The sequence below is a fragment of the Phoxinus phoxinus genome (assembly GCF_949152265.1).
Source record: "Phoxinus phoxinus genome assembly, chromosome: 21".
Taxonomy (NCBI): domain Eukaryota; kingdom Metazoa; phylum Chordata; class Actinopteri; order Cypriniformes; family Leuciscidae; genus Phoxinus; species Phoxinus phoxinus.
Window position 1 is genome coordinate 9194824 of NC_136896.1, and position 19596 is coordinate 9214419.

The 19596-nt window shown below is 38.4% G+C and overlaps 1 protein-coding gene across 15 annotated transcripts in view; it reads right to left on the reverse strand.

Moving 5' to 3' along the window:
• Positions 1–572: 572 nt before the first annotated feature.
• Positions 573–19596, reverse strand: part of rbfox3a (RNA binding fox-1 homolog 3a) — a gene marked incomplete at its 3' end in the record, with an annotated part of 409029 nt that continues 390005 nt past the window's right edge. For 7 of the 15 annotated variants that reach the window (XM_079595150.1, XM_079595146.1, XM_079595141.1 and 4 more), the window contains 3 exons: positions 18567–18631; positions 15176–15254; positions 573–4220 (listed from right to left, as the gene is read on the reverse strand). In XM_079595150.1, the coding sequence (XP_079451276.1) occupies positions 4218–4220; positions 15176–15254; positions 18567–18631 (147 nt within the window). Of the gene's footprint in view, positions 4221–11844; positions 13233–15175; positions 15255–18562; positions 18632–19596 lie in introns of those variants that run through there. The other 8 variants (XM_079595148.1, XM_079595145.1, XM_079595136.1 and 5 more) reach the window with 3 other exon arrangements.

The following is a 19596-nucleotide window of genomic DNA, read 5'->3' on the forward strand; positions in this document are numbered from 1 at the left end:
AATGAGTGAGTCACTGATTCATTCACTCATTTAAAATAGAGATTAATTCAGAAACAAACGTGAACTGTCTACATGAATGCTATAGCAGGGGTTTGTCTCCCAACATAAAAACATTGAAAGAAAAAAAACAAAAAAAACTGTTGGGAATTCGTACAGATTTATCATTATATTTGACCCAGTAAAATCAAAGTGTGTATCTTCGACTATGATGATTTGTGAAAGCAATGAGAAAGATCTGAAGCGGCACATAATGGATTTACTTGTGGTTTGACACTTATCATTTAAAAATGTTTTATGTAGCCTACAAGTAAAAAACAATAGGCTTTTGAGAAACGTGCATTAGAGACCAAGGACACATTATGCTACTAAATCATCCTATATCTGATAGAACAGGACAATGTATGATTGACCAATCCGAATGGAGTAGTCCAGAGAGTCGTGCAATAAATGTACACAGTGTATATTCTACAGTATGTTCAGTGTACGTGAAGTGCAATGCAGTAAATGCCATCATAATTCAGATGCCACGTACATATGACAAGCTCAGAGATTTGAGTCTCTGTTATTGAAGAAAGAAATATTTATTTATAACCATATTAATCATGATAGTAATAATAATAATCATAATCATAATAATATAATGATTTCATTAATAAACAGTACTGGTTGTTTGAAGCACATTGGATGCATACAGAAAGAAAACTGAAATTTAGAGTACAGATCCAGGACAGCAGAAGTTTCGTCATTTCATTGTAAATAGAATACTTTATATTGGTGTCTTTTTTTTTTTGTATAGTTTTTTCCCCCCACGCTTATGTATTTGGAACAACTTCAAAAATTGAAAAAGAATGAAAGAAAAGGAAAACAAACAAAAGGAAAACCCAAATGATAGATTTGTTGTTGCGTAGAGCTCATGTTGTACATGAAGAGAACCTTTAATATAATACATTTTATATTGAGATGACAGAGGAAGTAGCTTTTGTATATTTTCAGTAGAAAACAAAGGGGCTGGAAGCACACACACCTACATACACACACACACACATACGCACACATACACATCCAAGCTACATGGAAGGTAACTATCACTGAGACAACTAACTTGACTTCCATTCAAACTCTTGTGCTTCGGGGATCTGGCAATGACGATGAGGAAAATCAGGTTGGCAGGAGTTCATTTTTTCCTTTTTCGTGTTGGGAAAAGCAATTGCCAAGATAAGTTTGTCATTTCCATTGGCTTGACTGTGTTTGAATGAAGTTCAAGGGAACTGTGCAGACACAGGTGAGCTGCATAGCTGGTCTCACACCTGCCCTAATATCTAGAGCAGACGACCAGTGTAGGTTTGAAGGACGTTTCTGATGAAGGAACAAGTGGCAGATACATGCGCTTGAGTCTCATCGTAGTTCTGACAATAGACTATAAGCAGACTACAGTTTGCATCGGTTCTCTGCTTTGGGTCGAGGAAGACGGCGAATGACTTTGGTGCTCAGGTTAATGGGCTGTTTGAGAGGAAACAGAGAGTAGAAGGAAGACAACAAGCCAAAGAATACAGTGCAAAAGCTGACATATACCTCACAGCAGGGTCGGAAAAACCAGGACATGTAAACAAGTAATGTCTCATACGGACCAAAGCAAAGAAATAAACCCAGAGGTCTCGGATCTCTGTAGAATTGACATCTTTTTGTTAGGTTGTTCAGTCACGATCTCCTCCGGAGCAGAATCCACCACTCGGTTTTTAGAGTCCCTGAAACAACACATCTTCGCCGAAGTTCCCGTTGCTAGCTTTCGCATCTGACCCAGCGAACTGTTTTCAATGATCCTTCGGGTAACAAAGTAGTACAGTCGCTGAGATAGAAGTCACCAGCTTTGTAGAAAATAAAGTTCTGTTCTGAGAGGAAAAATGCAGCAAGGAAGAGTAGCATCATTACCTATGGAAGGGAACACATCAGTTCTGTCATGTAACACCTGAGTCCGAGGAAGCGCATGATTTTGCAAAGCTTGGGAATGCTGTCTGTAGAGGTGGGCTATCTATTAAATGTACCATTTCTTCCCACTGAGCCAAAATACACACTGTAAAAAGCGTGAAAACGTGCAGTTGTTATTTTAAAGATGTGTTTCTACCTGATCTGACCCACTTGCTTTCATCTACGTAACCCAATGTAGTCAGGTTGAAATGAAAATGTTGACCTGAATAAAACCAATAAATCTAGATGTTACCAAATGAAGCAGATTTCAAAGTAACCTGACAACATTTTTTTTTTTTTTACAGTGCATTTCTTTCCCATGATAACATACTGCCGTTTTCAACATCGATTATAGAGTGACAAACCCTATGACAGGAGACGTTTGAATGTGGATCAACTGTTCGCCATTTGCATAAAGAGAAACAAAAAAGAATTAAAGAAAGTGGCTGTCGATAAAAGCCAAAGAGCATAATTCTGCTCTGTCCCCTCCAATCGTTTCATGTCTTTCTGCTATTGTCCTGCGGGGTCATGATGATGTCCGTCGGCCAGCTGGAGTGCTCCTGCGGTCAGCTGGACAGTACAGTATCTCCGTCGGGTTTGGCTTCGAAACGAAGACTTGCTTTACCATGTCCACACATTTACAAAGTACTGCTTAAAAAACAAAGACATGTACATAAAAAGTTGAATTACATTCAATAGCTGAACCAAATATACAGACAACAGAAACAATGCCACACAAGTGAAAATCTCTCAGTACTTGCATAAATCGTCGCCGAAAATAAACCTGGACCACCATCGAGAAACAAAAAAAGGTACAATCCTCTTGAAGGGTCGCAAAGTCACAAATAGATATATCCATATATAAATGTTTTTCATACTGGTAATACAATAATACAACATTAGTAAATGGCTACAATCGACGTTTGACCACGCTGAGCAGCATGTAATTAGTACAACGTTTAAATATATAAGGATGTGTCACTGAAATGGAGCTCATTAGAAGTATAAAGGTAATCGATTTTTAATAAAACGTTTGCTCGCAACCCTATGACTAAACTGGCATGTCGTTCTCCACCTTGCAGCGGGCAGGAACCCATTTTCAAGATGGATAGGGAAACTCCCGTGACAATACCGAGAAGACAGCTCCAATTTTCTTAATTTGTAGCCTCATGACACCACATACAAAAGTGTTTACTACACAGCACGGCCACCTCCACAACACTACAATGAAATGCTTTTTGGTAGCCCTGGGCTCCGGGGCCGCCGCGACCCAACACAACTCTATAAAGCCCCCTTCCACACACACAAGAACGCACGCACACATCCCAGTAAAACCTGCCGGCGGGCCATTTCGTATTGTGCTACAAACAACAGCGGGATGACACCGCACTCCCTCCTTCGGATCGGGTGCTTTATTTACAGTGTCTTCTCTTGTCCCATTCGATGCGACACCTGAATAACAACCTGATGTATTGTAAGTGGATCTTCTGACTGAATTTGGGAGTCCCATGCAATGCAAGTTCGTCTGCCTTCGTTTTTAACCTCTAGACGGGATGAATAACAGCTTTGAGAAGATCGCTGCCCCATGCTAGCGACTAAGCCTTTTCTCCAAGGAAGCAATGCAGTTCAACCCACGACAAAAACGTACTGATGGAAGACCCAGCTGTGCCATATATTCAAGGGGCCACATGGAATCGTGTCTGGTGGGCCTTTAGCCTCTCTGCCCGGCCTCCTCGCGCAGGCCGGACAAGGAGGTGTGCGGTGGGAGGGGGGTGGGGGGTGTGAAGGACCAACATGTACACCCCCTCCCCCCCTCCTACAGCACTAATTCATCACTCTGTTGCTATTTGCACTATTTGTACTACTTTTTTTCTTCACTTCTTTTTTGTAACATATTTATACATACATATATATCGCTATATAGATATATACACTCATCTTTTTCATCTTTTTGAAACCATAAACTTAAAAAAGTTTAGAAAAATAAAAAGTTTTATGATGACCTCTCCTCTTCTCCTCCACCTGAAAGGCTGTCCCAGGTGAAAGCTAACCCCTTTTTTCATCCACAGCTTGGCTGCGTCAGTCTCGCGTCCCTACAGAGATATATAATGCCTTCTCCTGACAGCCTCGGTGTAAGGATTTCCTCTTAACTTCTTTTTGTATGTTTTTTTTTTCATTGACGCTTTTCTTCCTTTATCCTTTATGTTCCTTTTTAGCTGATGCTCTTCTCCTCTGTTCTTCTTTCTTTATATTTACTAGATGCAAAAGAAAAAGAGAAGACATGAGTTAATCTGCATTGTATGCTGTTGAACTGCATGTGGACTGTTTAACATGCACACACACTGGGGTCCAAAAGTCGGAGACCATGCCTCTGTTTTGCATTTTTAATTGAAGACATTTCCATTGCAAATGATACACATTTTAATTAAATAATTCCTATGAAATATTATTATTGTTTGTTTTTTTGGACCATTTTTCTATTGCAAATCATATTATCAACATAATGATTTGAAGGAAAAAATCAACTGAAAAATCCTATGAAATTATGATAAAAATAATAGTAGTAATAATAATTTTTTTTTTAATAATCAGCATAACTATTCGAAGGAAAAAAAATCTATTGATTTTCAAAATTCCTATGAAATAATAAATAATATAACAGCATCATTCAAGATGCTCCACAAATTTGTATAAATGATGATCATGTTATCTAGAAAACAATATAAATATTTATTTTTGATTTAACACTGTAATTTAATCATAAATGTTTGTTTTACATTTGTTTAAATCCTACACCTTTATTCCCAGGTTTAAATTACATTCTGAATCCCAGATTTTTCATTTGATCTCAGACTTTTGGACTAATTACATGATAAAAATGCATTTAGCAGGAAAATATGTTCTGATTACATTATCTTCCATGCACCGGCTCAATATCAGAAACAATCCTTGGGTGTAACGCTAAACACACATTGAGGAATTATCTCCCAAATCCTGGATTATAGTAACTGAAGTGAAAATAGGGCTCAGCGGGGACGGCTTCCACTAAATTTTCAGCATAACGAGTGAACCGGATTGATCAGAGGCTCGGCGATATCGTTGCAGTCTGAGGAGGATGTTCGACGCTGAGCTGAGAAGACGTCCACCGGACAGGAAGAGAAAAGCAGAGAGAGAGGAGGAGGAGGAGGAGATTCCGGGGTGTCCTGGGGGCTCTCATCCTGAAAGAAGCTCTCTAATTCGGGGAGATGTGGTGCCGTGCGGAGGAGCCTCAGAAGAGGGAGCGAGCTGACTTTAATTTTAACATGACTTTGTAGTTCTTCACCCATCCCTGGAGGAGCACACAGATGTGCTCCGGCATACTGATCATGCCCAATGATGGGCCTCTGTTCTCTGCTTGGGGCGTAATATCTCTGGAACAGACACGGGATCCTCAAGTTTTTGCTTGACAAACATGAACAGAAATCGACTGAGGGAGATGTAAAACTGTTGGTGGCCAGCCATGTCGATGAAAACCAAAAACGCTGGTAACATGAGAAATGCTAAGCCCCCTTTTCAACATCCTATTGACTATTTCAGTGGCAAAACTGAAAGAATGTCAAATAAAAAATACAATGAAATAAAATATATAATACATTTAAAACAATTAAAATACTAATATATATATATATATATATATATATATATATATATATATATATATATATATACACTCGCACACCTGTTCAAAAGTTTGGGGTCAGTAAGATTTTTATTGAAAGAAATTAATACTTTTATGCTTCAAGGACGCGCATCAAATTGATCAAAAGTGACAGTGAAGACATTTATAAAGTTACAAAAGATTTATATTTGACATAAATGCTGTTCTTTTGAACTTTCTATTCATCAAAGAATCCTGTGAAAAAAATTATATCACCATTACCACAAAAAAAAGAAGCTGCACAACTGTTTTCAACATTGATTATAAGAAATGTTTCTTGAGCATCATATCAGCATTAGAATGATTTCTGAAGGATCATGTGACACTGAACACTGAGTAATGATGCTGAAAATTCAGTTTTGACACCACAAGAATAAATTACATTTTTAAAATATATTAAAATAGAAAACAGTTATTTTAAATTGTAATAATATTTCACAATATTACAGTTTTTACTGTATTTTTAATCAAATAAATGCAAAAACAGTAAAAAATCTTACTGACCCCAAACTTTTCAATGGTTGAGTATATATAAAACATTTACATAAATGTATATATATTATCAATTACATCCATTTGCATCAAGTCTAGCAAAACAGTAAAAAAAATAAACACAGAGATTTATAATTTTCCTTTTATTTAGACACAAAAATTGCTTAAGTATTACTTATTTTAATTTTATGTACATTGCTTTACCTACTGAATCTTGAAGTCCAAAAACAAATGGCTAAGCGAGAGCAGAATGTACCAGTTGGATTTTAACAGATGACTCGATTCATATAAGCTAAAACTTTCACAATGTTAAGCCTACATGAAATGGACAGCAAGAACACATTTAATACTACGGGTTATACATACAAAAGATGACTGCGATATGTGCTCACATATATTTATATCTATATATTTATATATATAGTATTATGTACAAAGAGTACAATTTCTGCTTTAAAAAAAAAAAAAAAACATTTTCTACAAATCCCCTGACAGAAGAAAATTGCACAATGAAACAGCACATGGAATAGACACAATTTTAAATGACAGAAAGTTAATGAGGTAACAGCAGATATAATGTTGAACTGCGTTATCGTCCAGTGTGACCCAGTCAATCATTCTATGCAATTTAAGCCGATGCAATTGTGAAATAAACAGTAATATTATATTATTAACTTCTATTTTTTAGCTTCTAATTTCATCCTGTTTGCAGTTTTGCCCCCTCAAACAGACCTCTCAGTAAATTAACATTTGTGCCATCAAATTGAGAGAGATGAAAATCTGCTGCTATGTGGACTGGCCCCTGGCCCAGGGTGCCATCTTACAAATCACTGCATTAACAGAGCTAATTAAACAGGCAATCTTTTAATGGCCCACTGCGGCGTCCATGCAAGACGAAGACTTCCATCTTGTCAATCTGCAAGCTCACACATTCATTTAGACGACTGCAAACTGTCTCCTCAGCAGTCATTTCATGCTCAGCACTGTGTTTTCTCTCTCTGCCTAAATGCTGGAATTAAATAAATGGGTGATTGAGTCCTAATATAGTCGCTTGATTAGTTTAATTGTCTGAAATAGAGATGGAAATGCCTTAGTCAAGAATATGATAGTCTTTTGCATGAATTAACTCAATCCGATTCATTTACAATTCTGCATAGATATTTAACAAGAGGAAGCGCGGTTTATGGTCAAACTAAAAACGTCCTTTTCCCACTTTTTAGGACTAACAAAGAACGTGGTTGGAAGCACCGGACACAATGAGTATTTCATTTAAAAAAGGCTCGTAAGTGACCATGAGTAAAGCCACTTCAGAAAACGTGAACGCAACAAAGTCAATTAAAATTGTGTCTTCCAGGTAAATTAAACTGAGGTCAGAGGGCAGCGTAAAAACCTTCCCGATGTAAGGAAAAAAGGACATAAATTTAAATAGCTCAACAACACACAGCACAGAGAATTGACTCACATCTGGACATAATATGCTCTCTCCTCTCCTCAGAAAAGGTATAAACAATTTGGATTTAAAGCCTATTATATTATGTTATATAAAAACGTCACCACATAATATTCTTAAGGGTGTATAATAAGTTTACAAAAGAAAGGACTTTGTACTTTGTATGTTTAACACATAGTGGCAATAGTGTTTGTATATGCCACACCGGTCTTGTTTTTCATTTTCAAACTGATCCAACACTAACAACACATTGTTCAAAGTCAGACATAATAAAAATGTAAAGAAAAATAAGCTTAAATAGAGAAATTAAAATCACAATGTTATTTACAGTGCATGATAAATCTGGTATTCCATTCCCACAGAAGACTATTTTGCTTTTGTATTTTATATGTCTGATAAACAATAGTTTGGATATTTAAGGAAAACAAAGCCTTTTTTTCAGTCCACTTTTAAACACTTCTCCCAAATGAAAACATATTCACGGAGCCCCGGACACGACTGCGGATAAATATGTATCGCGGCCACAAATTTGTTCTCTCGTTTTAGTTTAATTGTGGCCACAAATTAAGAATTCATTCCCACGACGTACTAATTCGTTCCCTCATTTTAGTAAACCGTGGCCACGTTGAACTACGGTAATTTGTTCCCTCGTTTTGATTTACCTAAACCAAGGGAAAGAATTATTACAAGGTGGCCACGATAAGGAACTAATTAGTAAAACGTGCAGATGTATTAGTAAGTACTGGGAACGAATTATTAATTCGTGGAAACGATTTAGCCTACATGTGTTTTCCCCGCATATCATGTGCGTACGTATTCAATACTGATTTAACAAAATTTAGTTTTGCTAATGCTTGCACAGTCTACATAAACGCCTGCCTTTGTGCAGTTTTTCCCTCTTTTCTTAGAGCCAAGTGAGCCGCACGCAGCACTAGGGGAACAAGGACACATTCGTTTAGGTGAAATATTATGTTGCGCTGTAGATTTCTCCCTACAAAGGTGGAAAAAAGCAATGCATCTAATCTATGTTTTACAATAGGCTGCTGTGATTTCACACTCATGGGAGAACGGTGTGTCTGAAGAGGCAGCCGCAACAGCTATGGTAATAGACTGAGCAGAACGGCTGTGCCACGCGCCTGGCTGGCCTAGTGTATCTCCAAATGAGATCAGTGGTTATTGACTCAATGCTGTTATCTTTAATCTGTGGAGTAAATTACTTTGGATGCTGCCTCTCTGCCCTGGTTTCTTTCCCCTTCTTCTATAACTCCACCCTTACAATTCCATTTGAGGGGTGCAGGGTGCTATTTACTGGGGGTGTGCGTGCGTGCGTCTGTGTGTGTGTGTGTGTGTGTGTGTGTGTGTGAGGACATGATCAACGCCCAGAGGAACCAGGAAACGAGGGAGGCCCTATTTCACTGGGAGGATTACTGCCACCGCCAACTCTGCCTTTCTCATTCTTCTTCTCTCTCTTCTCTAAAGGCCTGGCATGTCTTATCACAGGTCCTGTATAAAGTGCTGGGCCTCGGGGGGGAATGTCACCTTGGGGGAAAATCTCTCACCTTATAGCGCACAAGTGCTTCTCCATTGAGAAAAGAACATTAGGCCGGATTTTTTTTGAAAATAGATCACTAGACTTGCAAGCCTTATCCCACATTTTATAAAAAAGATACAACTCATTTATTATGTTAACTAATGTCTGGGTGAATATATTTCTATTACATTTATGAAAACGAAATACACACAAACGTTCAAAGGTTTGGGAACAGTATGATTAAAAATACTAATAATACTTTTATTCAGCAAGTATGCATTACATTGTGACAGTAAGGACACTTATAAATGTCACAAAAGATTTTAAATAAATGCTTTTTAACAAAAGATATTACGTAGCACAACTGTTTTCAACATTAATAATAAGAAATGTTGTTTAGTGACAAATCAGCATATTATAATATTATGTTATTTCTGAAAGGGTCATGTAACACTGAAGACTGGAGTAATGATGCTGAAATTCGGTTTTGCCATCACAGAAAAAATAAATAAATAGAAAACTGTTATTTTACATTGTAATAATATTTCACAATATTACTTTTATTCTTTCTTTTTTCTTTTTATAAAATAAAAGCTTTGGTGAGCATAAGAGATCTTCGTAAGCATTTAAAAATCATTCCGATCCCAAACTTTTTAACACATTTTGTGTGTGCATACTCTATATTAAAAGTATGTTTGTCTCTTTAATAGTTTCCCACAATGTCCCGAAGATCTATGACTAGGTCGCATACTTTCAGCGCTTAACACGTAACTCAACAGCAAATCAATACTAGAACATGTTGTTTAGAACATCATAAGCGGAACTCTCTGCAAAGGGAGCAGTTTCCCAGTGGGTAGTGGGATGTCTTTTTATTTTAAATGTATCAATCCCTATAGTCTGATACCTGGTATATCCCTGTATCTTTGTTAGTTAACATTTTCTATTCAAAATTAGTCTTCCATATTAGCATACTGTAAGCGTGATGGAGATTTCAGCAATGAGCAGTAATTGCTCCCCCTGTCATCTCAGTTGCAGTGGGATTCTGGACATCTCATCAGCTAGAGGGTGCACTAGACCGTGAAGTGGGGAAGTGTTCTCTCTTTCCACATTACCGCACTGTTTATTTACAGAATGCCTTCTGAGCAGCAGAAGCGGCCTTGATTAAGTGTACGCTCTTTATGTGACATCTAACAGATTAAAACTGAAGGAAACCTTGCTGAGGGCATTCCTTCATGAATGCTTGCTTTTGCTTTGAAACAGGCAGACGTTTTTGTACACAGGTTTAGTTAAAAATATGAATTGTGAGCAAACATCAACATTATATCATACATGTACTATGCTCTAAGATTATTTCATTGTTAGATATTTTGCTATTATTGTCTGTAAATAATAAGTAGATTTGCGTATGAGAAAAAGTAACCAGATTTGTTGATTGTATGGCTTTGTTGAAATAAAAAACAAATTATTATTATTATGGTAACACTTTACAAGTTCTCATTTCTTAATATTAGTTAAATTAACTAACATGACCTAACAATGAGACGTATATATTTTTACAGCATTTATTAACCTTAGTTAATGTTCATTTTAGTTCACAGTGCAGTTACTAATATTAACATATACAACTTTTGATCCTAAAAATGTAATAGTAAATGTTAAGATTATCATTAATAGAGATCAATGAATGCTGTAGAATTATTATTTGTTGGTGCATGTTAACTTATCTAGGAAAGTAATGTTAAAAAACTAAACTTTATTGTAAAGTGTTACCATAATAATGATAATAATATTAATAAATATAGCTGCAAGCGGCAAGTATCGGGGCCAAGCACAAAGAACATGATAAGACATGCCAACCTGACTGGGAGCATCAGACCAACTGAGAAACCATTTAGGCAAAATGGCTGAAAAATCATTAGTACAGTCCCTAGTAATATGATTTAATGGTTTATCACTTTTGACCAGTATGTGGCGCTGTTTGATGTGATGTGGTTTGGTCAGAGTAAGGTGACACAAAGTTTGGTGTCAATATGCCAAAGCATTGCAGAGATACAGCCTCAGAGTCATTTTGGCATCATCCCTCAAATTATTTGCTGCGTTATACGAAAACAGTTTTGTCTATCAACACAAAAAACATAACTTTTTGTCCGCACAGTCTGAAGATGATACGTATCAGATGATTTTTGTGAAAATTGGGGTCTAGGAAAACGGTCTAGGAGAAGTTTGAAAAAGTAGGTTTTGAAAGAAAATCATAATGCCGGACAGGAAGTTTTTTTAATTTAAATATATGTTCTCGGCATGATGCAAGGAATCTATTAAGAAGTTTCATTACAATAGGCTAAATTAATATTGGAAATTTCCTTAAGGCCAATATTAGAAATATGAGAATTTGGTATTGTTCGACTCAGCATGACACACTGAAACTAAAGAGACCAGTTTTGTGATTTTTGGCTAAACCGTTCAGAGGTTATAAGCAAAACAGATACATGTTTCATATCTCCTGACCACTAGGTGGCACTGTGCCAAAACGGTGCAGGTAACCTTAGGTCATGGTTGTCATAGCACACAAGTTTGGTCAGAGTTCGCTAAATCGCTGAGGAGATATAGCCTCACATCCATTTTGAAACGCTCTTCGTCAAATTTGTTTGCGTGTTATTTGAGAACACTTTGACAAATTAACTTGATTTCTGTAACTTTTAGTCGGCATGGTCTGAAGATGATCTGGTTCAATTTCTGTGAAAATCAGAGCAACGGTCTAAGAGGAGTTAGAAAAAGTATTTTTTTCAGAAAAATCAAAATGGCAGTCATAGAATCGTCTTGAGCCAAGGCATCAAAGGAAAAATGTTGTTTCTAGCCCTTGCAGTTCAAAAGTTATTAGCATAAACGTGAGTGCAACTTTGGACAGTTGGTGGCGCTAGAGTTTTTGAGGATTGCTATAGTGACATTACAGACTATCCTCTATCTATGCGTTTAATTTCATAAGCAGTTCTGTGAGCTGCCATAGACTCAAGAGCAGAAGAAGAAGAAACGGAAGAATAATAAGAACGCCAATGATTACAATGTGCCTACGCTCCTTTGGTGCTTGTCCCCTAACAATTTGTGGAAAAAATAAAAAACGACCAAAATAATACAAAATTCCCATAAAATGTATTTTGAGTCCATCTGTGGCAATAGAATACTTTTTTTTTTTTTTTACCAAACTTTTGTCCAAAAAAATTGACATCAATCTCCCCAAATGACATACAGTAGTTGCAATCATACAGACAATAAATTCATTGAGTTATATAACAGTACGTCAAAGTGAAAGAGGGTGTGAGTGACAGAGAATTACTTGAAAATCTTCATGACGGGCCCATGTAGCTAACTATCATTTTAAACACTACTGCAATATAGTTTCGGTAAACAATCACAGACTCCATAAGAGATTTGTAAATGAATGTTCCCCTTTGATATTTACCGGAGAAAAAATAGTAAGGCTATATTAGTTTACAGATAGCATAAGCAAACCTTAGAGGTTTTCTTTTCACATTGTAATGAATAGCAGTCGTCGTCACTTCTAATAAGTTGGTGTTCAGTGGGGCCTTTAATGCAAAGACTGCAAATATACGTGTGCGAGTCTAGCGCTGCTGTTGTTTTGCTCAAGTTGCTCATTGCTGTGCCATTTAGTCAGGCAAATAAACTCACTTCCTGGCCCACTCCCTGTCCACATAAATCAGCTGAGCTCATGCCCATAAATCTACACCGCGACTAAATGAGAAAACTCATTGGACAGCCCCCCCGCCCCCCCTCCTCTCTGTCACTCAGCCCCTCCCCTCCCGGACCACACATTTCAATACAAACAAAACAGATTCCAAATCAATAGCCAAGCAACAGAAATGCTGGATAACCGCAGGATGATAAGCAGAGCTTTAGCCCAAATGTGACTGTTCGGGGAAGGTTCGCGCTTTGCAAACCTTGAAGGTGGAGGTGGGGTGGGTTGTTTGTTTGTGTTTGCTTTCTTTTGTTTGTTTGTTTTTTTGTTTGTTTGTTTGGTCGGGGGATTGATTCTCTCTCTAGTAGGGTGTGAAGCGACTGTAACCTCCTCTGTAAAGGCTAGCCTGCAACATCAAAGATGAAAAAACAAAAAGGACCCAATCAGTGTTAAGTAGATTCTTTGGGGTGAACAGTTTAAAAATTTTCTTCCCTTTCGTCTCGTTTTGCTTTTTGTTATGAAATTACAGTGTGAATTTCAGGGCCGGTCGGTGTCAGAGTTCAGAGTTTCGCAGTTCAACCGGGTTGCGACTGAAACAGGCTGGGGTATTTCATCAGCGGCTCTTTATCGAACCTCTCCATCATGGCCGCCTGCCCCATAGGTTGATCTGATTGGAGGCATCTAACATGCGCTGCTTTCTCAGACCTCTCTTTAACCGGACTGCAGTAGTGCCCACTCTGCTCTTGCCAAATACAAAAAAACTTCAAAGGCTCTATGGGCCGTTCTCCTCAGCTCCGACCCAGTGCAAAACACACACGCCTTAAACGTGGAATGAATTCTGTTCTAACAGAGAGCAAAGCAAACTAACTTTTTTCCTAACCCTCTGAGGGGCTCATTATTAAATACTTTTAACTTGTGATCTGCTGGTCAAATATGATTTAATGATATTCATTTCATTCTCAGCAGGCTCAGTGCAAGTACTGAGAGGAGTTCTGCTCATTTGAGTCGCAACCGGTTCGGTCCTGGCATCGCTGAGAACTCTGAGTGCTCACCTCGGCCCCCATGCGGCCCTCGTTCGACCGGAGGATATTTGCTATGCCTTAAAGTGGCAAATTGAAGTCTTGAGAAAGGGAGGAAAATTTGAAAAAAAGAAAGGAAAAAGGAGGCAAAAAAGCAACACAGGCCACAGTTTTAATTAAGTAAATGAAGAGGAAAAAATGGTCTTAATTAATGAAAGCTTTTAGCTAGCAGCTGCACCGGGGAATAGTACGGTTTTGAGAATCACACGGATGTCGACTTGGTAAATTCCAGTCATTTGTCTTAGGCAGAGTGTTTGTCCAATAAGCCTCATGGGCAGGGGGAGGTGGGTGCGATGGAATCTTTTTTTTTTCTCTTTCTTTTTTCCCTGTCGTTCTCCCTCTATCTCTCGCCTTTTCTTTAATCTCCCTCGGCACGCTGCTGCACGAGCTTGATGGTCGTTAATCTTGAGAAAAGTCCCGACCAACAGCCGCAAAAAAAACAAATCATAAAGAGTTTTCTCTTTTTGTGTTCAGATAGGAGTTTTAGAATTTTTCATCTTTGATGTTAGCTGCAAAAGCTAGCTAAAAACAAACATTAACAGGACGACGATCCCCACATCAGATTGAGAATGCTGATATGCAAAGGAAAACGTCTCATTTGAAGGTCTAGTCAAGTGTCAGTATGCTGGGTTGCCCCATTGCATTTAATGAGATACAAAATGCTCAGGATCCATCTTGAAAAACTGTCACATACACATATATCAGCTGATGAGTCTCAGAATATGTGAACATATATCCACACTCCTGACATTATTAATGCAGATGCAAACAGGGTCCAAAATTAACACTTTCCAAGCGCCAAATGTGAGCGCGTGAACAAATGGCTTTGGCGAGTAAATAAAACACTTCGTCAATTGGCCGGTTGCAATATAACATGGTTTTATCGGTAAGAATAATTGCGGATGTAGCTGAAGTGAGAGATTGAAATAACTATATCTATATCTAACGATATCTATCTATATGTGCAGCAAAATACAATTGTATGGCTTGTAAATTTATGGACGGTAATTTTGGACCCTGAATATGTTCAAGTACAATATTTAAGACTTCAGTCACCCCAACTACATATCTCCAGCTCACCGCACATGCTTCATTTACAATCCGCTTCATAATATTTACAATTATTCTACTCATAATTCAAATAAATTGAACAGAACGCACAACGATATCTTTCAGCATTGTTACGGTTGCACTGGGCTCTGCCTTATATGTTGTTGGGGTGCTCGGGTCTGTGTAACGTTAGGACATGTATTAATGTTTCATGACTCACCATAGTGCCCACGCTGTACGTGGCTGCAGGTCCAATCGTGTGGTGATAAGGGTCTGCTGTTGCATAGACTCTGCCATAGCTACAGGGAAAGGAAGAAACGGAGGGAGCATTGAAGCTTCGAGAAGATGGGATGCTCCAGTGAATGCTGTTCATTTGAACTAGATCCATTATCACTACACCCTTCCTCCCTCTCTCTTGCCCTCTTTTTCTTCCTGTCTGATAAAAATGCAATCACTGGCTTGCCATAAATACACGGTATAAAGGTAAGAGTGTGTTAAAAGTGATAGGTGCTTTGTTATTGTTTTGGAGTAAAAGTATTTTTTTATCTTATGAGCATGTGGTAAAAATTATATTGGTCAGAGAGGGACAAGACAGAAAAGAAACGTAGAAAAGATAAAAGTAGAAACAGGAAACAGAAATGAACAGCAGAACTGGGTCCTTTCTACCACACAGTGCATTTTAATGTCACCACCATAAGTCGGAAAATCATGTTAGTTTTTTTAATCAAAAAATTATTTTTTTATTATTAAGAAATCTTCCAGGTGTTTCTTTATTTTCGTCATTCCTCTAATCAAAATGTTTCAGAAAAAAAACATGGTGTAATTGTTTTTCCTGTTCTCAAAATCCCTTTCCATGTTAGAATTTGTAAAATACCTTTAACTCACAAAAGCCACTTCCTTAATGACATCATCCTTCAGAAATATGAAAATCTTAAAAGTTGGTTAAAATATAAAATGTACAAAAACACACACCGCATGTAAGCTAACTCTTAGCCCTTTATTTCCATCCTGTTAGGAATCCTGTTTGGTTCATGCTACTGTGTAAATAATCAAGTTGGAATAAATAAATAAAATGAATGGCAAACCATTTTATAGAATTACTTCCTTAAATTACAACATTAGCAAAAAGTTACAAAGTTCTAAAGGTACTGCGGAACAGGAAAGACCCAGCAAGCAAAGAGATGCATGGATGCTTTGGATTTTGTGTTGTTGTGCGTGTGCATTAAAAAAGCGAGTGAAGGAGGCAGAGAGTTTATGTTCACAGCTCTCTTTATCCTTTTCATGCTCCTTTGCCCTCTCTTGTTTACCCAGGCTGCTCTGTAAAGAGGCACAGGGGCTGGCGGCGGCGGTGGCGTTCTCTGACTCTTTTCATTGGTACCGATTTGGAACTAATTCCTCCAAGATGGGCCTTACTTCTTTCTTTATTTATTTATTAACCCCCAACACTTCCCTTCTTCATTTGTTGACTTTCCCTACAAACACACGCTTGCAAATGAGGGCCTGCAGGGAGCAGATAAGGCAGGCCGAGCCGGGTGCCGAGGGCACAGACTGAGAGAGGAGAAAAGAGGAGAGAGGGGGAAAATCCTGGGCCCAGACATGCTATTACATATGGAAATACTATCGGATCTGACCAGGTTTTTGTCGTCCGGGATTATTACAACATCAAAGGTCAGGCCAGCTCAGTGGAGTGAGAGAGCCGAGCGGAGGGGATTTTAACTGCTTGTGACAGACAGTGCAGACGAGGGCGGCTGGGAATCCCCGTAACACTCCAGACGGGCCAGGCTACTTAACCTGCATCTTAACCAGGCAGCGGGAATTACCCATTGCAAAGTTTACCTGGGTAGCTAGTTCTAGCCATATTCAATAAAGGGTGATTTTTCTCGCCTCAAACGGTCTCCGCTGGATAATTTAAGGGATAGTTCACACCAAAATGAAAATTCTGTCTTCAATTACTAACCCTTCTGTGATTTACTTTCTTCTTTAGAACACAGACAATTTTTTTGTATGGACAAAAAAACAGAGACGTTTCTTAAAATATCTTCTTTTCATGTTCAACATAAGAAAAAGTCACAGGCTTTGAACAACATGAGATAATCCAAGAATTTATGAAATTTTAAATTTTAATTTTAATTTGCCATTCCAAACCTGTATGACATTTATTGTTATGTTGTAGGCCTACAGAAGAAAGTAAGTCATGAGAGTAAATGACGACCGAATTAACACCCTTTAAAGAGGCTAGTTCAAAAGTCTGTGACATTTAAACACTTACTTTTAAAACCCCTTCGCCATGACATATCAAATTAGAGTGCAAAACGCAGAGCTGGCTTATGTGAAAGCAAGGAGTTGAACGACAAGTGATGCAGAAAGAGGTGGAGAGAGAAAAAGAGAGCTGGAGTGAAAGAGGGGACGCAGGAAGGGGGCTGAAATAAGCGCGGTGGAATGCCAGTCTTGTCACCTGCTCTGATGTGGATCTGTGCTTGGCTCTGATAAATCTTACATTATCTGGGCTCTTCAGGCTGGCAGGCAGGGCCGTGCCTTATCGGCACTGACACGCTCAATCTTGCCTAGATTAAACCAGTGCCTGGCCTGATCCAACCTGACAGGGTCCCCACAGGTCCTGGATAAATTACTGACAACCCTGCACCACCTTCGTCTTCACGCACACACATACACTCAACCCTGTGGCCTGAAGTGAGTAAGCTAAGTGGTTACAGAAATTCAGGTTGAATTCAAGTTTAAAGGGTGAGAGTGTATCAAAGATAGGGAAGGGATGTCTAAATGATCTCATTTAAGGCAGTTTAATGAGAGAGCAGATCTGTAAACTCAAACCGGACTTTCAGAGCTGAGGAAACACCTTTCCAGAAGGACTTCGGAACTCAATGGATAAGATTATTCTCTTAAACCAGAGAAGGAGCTTTTTTATTTGAATTGTGATTTATCAAATAATGATGTAGGACACTATGAAGTATCTTCGTAATAGCAAATGTATTGACATTTTCTATTGAAACCGGAAGTTGGGGCAGGGTAATTAAAAAGTTTTTGATGCCACAGACCCCCAAGGCCCCCATCTATTGTAACTATGCTATTTAATGTATAAAGAAATATCTAAATGTCTAAAATTCTTAAATAACTATAACAAAAGCTGTCTTTAAAACCAGAATTAAACAATAACACATTTGGTAGAAAAGTAAAAACAAACAAACATTAAATATGTCAAGTTAACATGTTAAATTTGACAGCCATAAACATAAATTTTGTAAAATCGATAGGGCCAGATTCACTAACAGCTTGTACCAGCGCAAACCCTCATTTGGCATTAAAAAATGACGGTTAAGATTTAGTGAAAAATTTGCGCTGAAAATGCATTATTATTGCATATGCAATTTAAATGAATCATGATTGACTAAAGTTTGTGTTAATTAATTTACTGGTATTTGCGCCATTATTTACTACCGCCTAAAAAAAAAAGCATGTCTTAAAGCAGACACTATCTGCAGAACTTTCCACTCCCATCGGCACTTTTTTGGAATTGCGCTCTCACGCTAATTTGCCCAGTTTAGTAAATCTGGCCCTTAATTTCTCTCAACTTGAACTAAACCCAACACTCTTACCTGTCACTGTAGGCCGCTGCAGCTGCTGCGGCTGGTTGGGCATATCTGTATGCTGCATAGCCACCCTGTCAATTACATAAGGGCATCCGTCAGACACATGCAAACAGCAGGACATCGGTGACATGAAATTTTACAAGCACAATACAACTGGACTGTTCATACATTAACAATGCAGTGAATCCTAAAAGCTCAGTTACAACCTTAAGAGTGCTGCTGAAAAGGCCTGTCAATGCTCACTAAAATCAGCGCTGAGTGATTTAGGTGGTATTTAGTTTGCCAATACAGCTTTTTGTGAAGCCTTTTTGTTTAATGGGGAATTGTCAGATTGACTGCATTAGCTCTTCATATAGATCTCGGCACAGATGTTTAACAGCCCAAGTCCGAAAGCGAACCATCTGAGCGTCTTCACTTATCTAAGCTGAGTGCAGCAATAGCGGTGCAACCAACGGCTTGTCTTTCCAGAGCGCATCAATCCCATCAATTGAAATGGCAGGGCCGGGCAACTATCGATCAGCATGGTAAGTGGCAATCTGGTATAAACAATTAAAATCAGTCAATGTTTGCTTACTGCGAATGAACCAAATGGAAGATTTGGCTGAAGCTATTGAAGGGGCCTTTTAATTAATGTGGCTGGCCAATACGAGTCCCCTGGCTCAGTGCCCAGGGGAGCGGTCTTGACACACACAACGTGCTCATCCGTGGCTGGAGAACGGCACAAGACAACACTAAATATTGCTTGTATAAGCATTAGATGACATCTGACAAAGCTATTAATTGCTCCATTCAAGCTAGCTATTAATAGCGGAGTTGTAAGCGGCATCAGATGACATTAGTCGAGATGGTTAGCTGCAACAACCGAGCGCTGTCTGCTAGTCTTCTCCGGGTGATGTTTTGTGAACGCTTACACTACAAACATGCCAAGCTTTAAACAACAGGGAATGTATTTGCTGGCTGCAAGCGAGTATCTAAGTGGCTGGGGTGTTTATTGAAGTGTCTGTTTTAATGAAACGCAGCTCCGCTCTTTGTTATT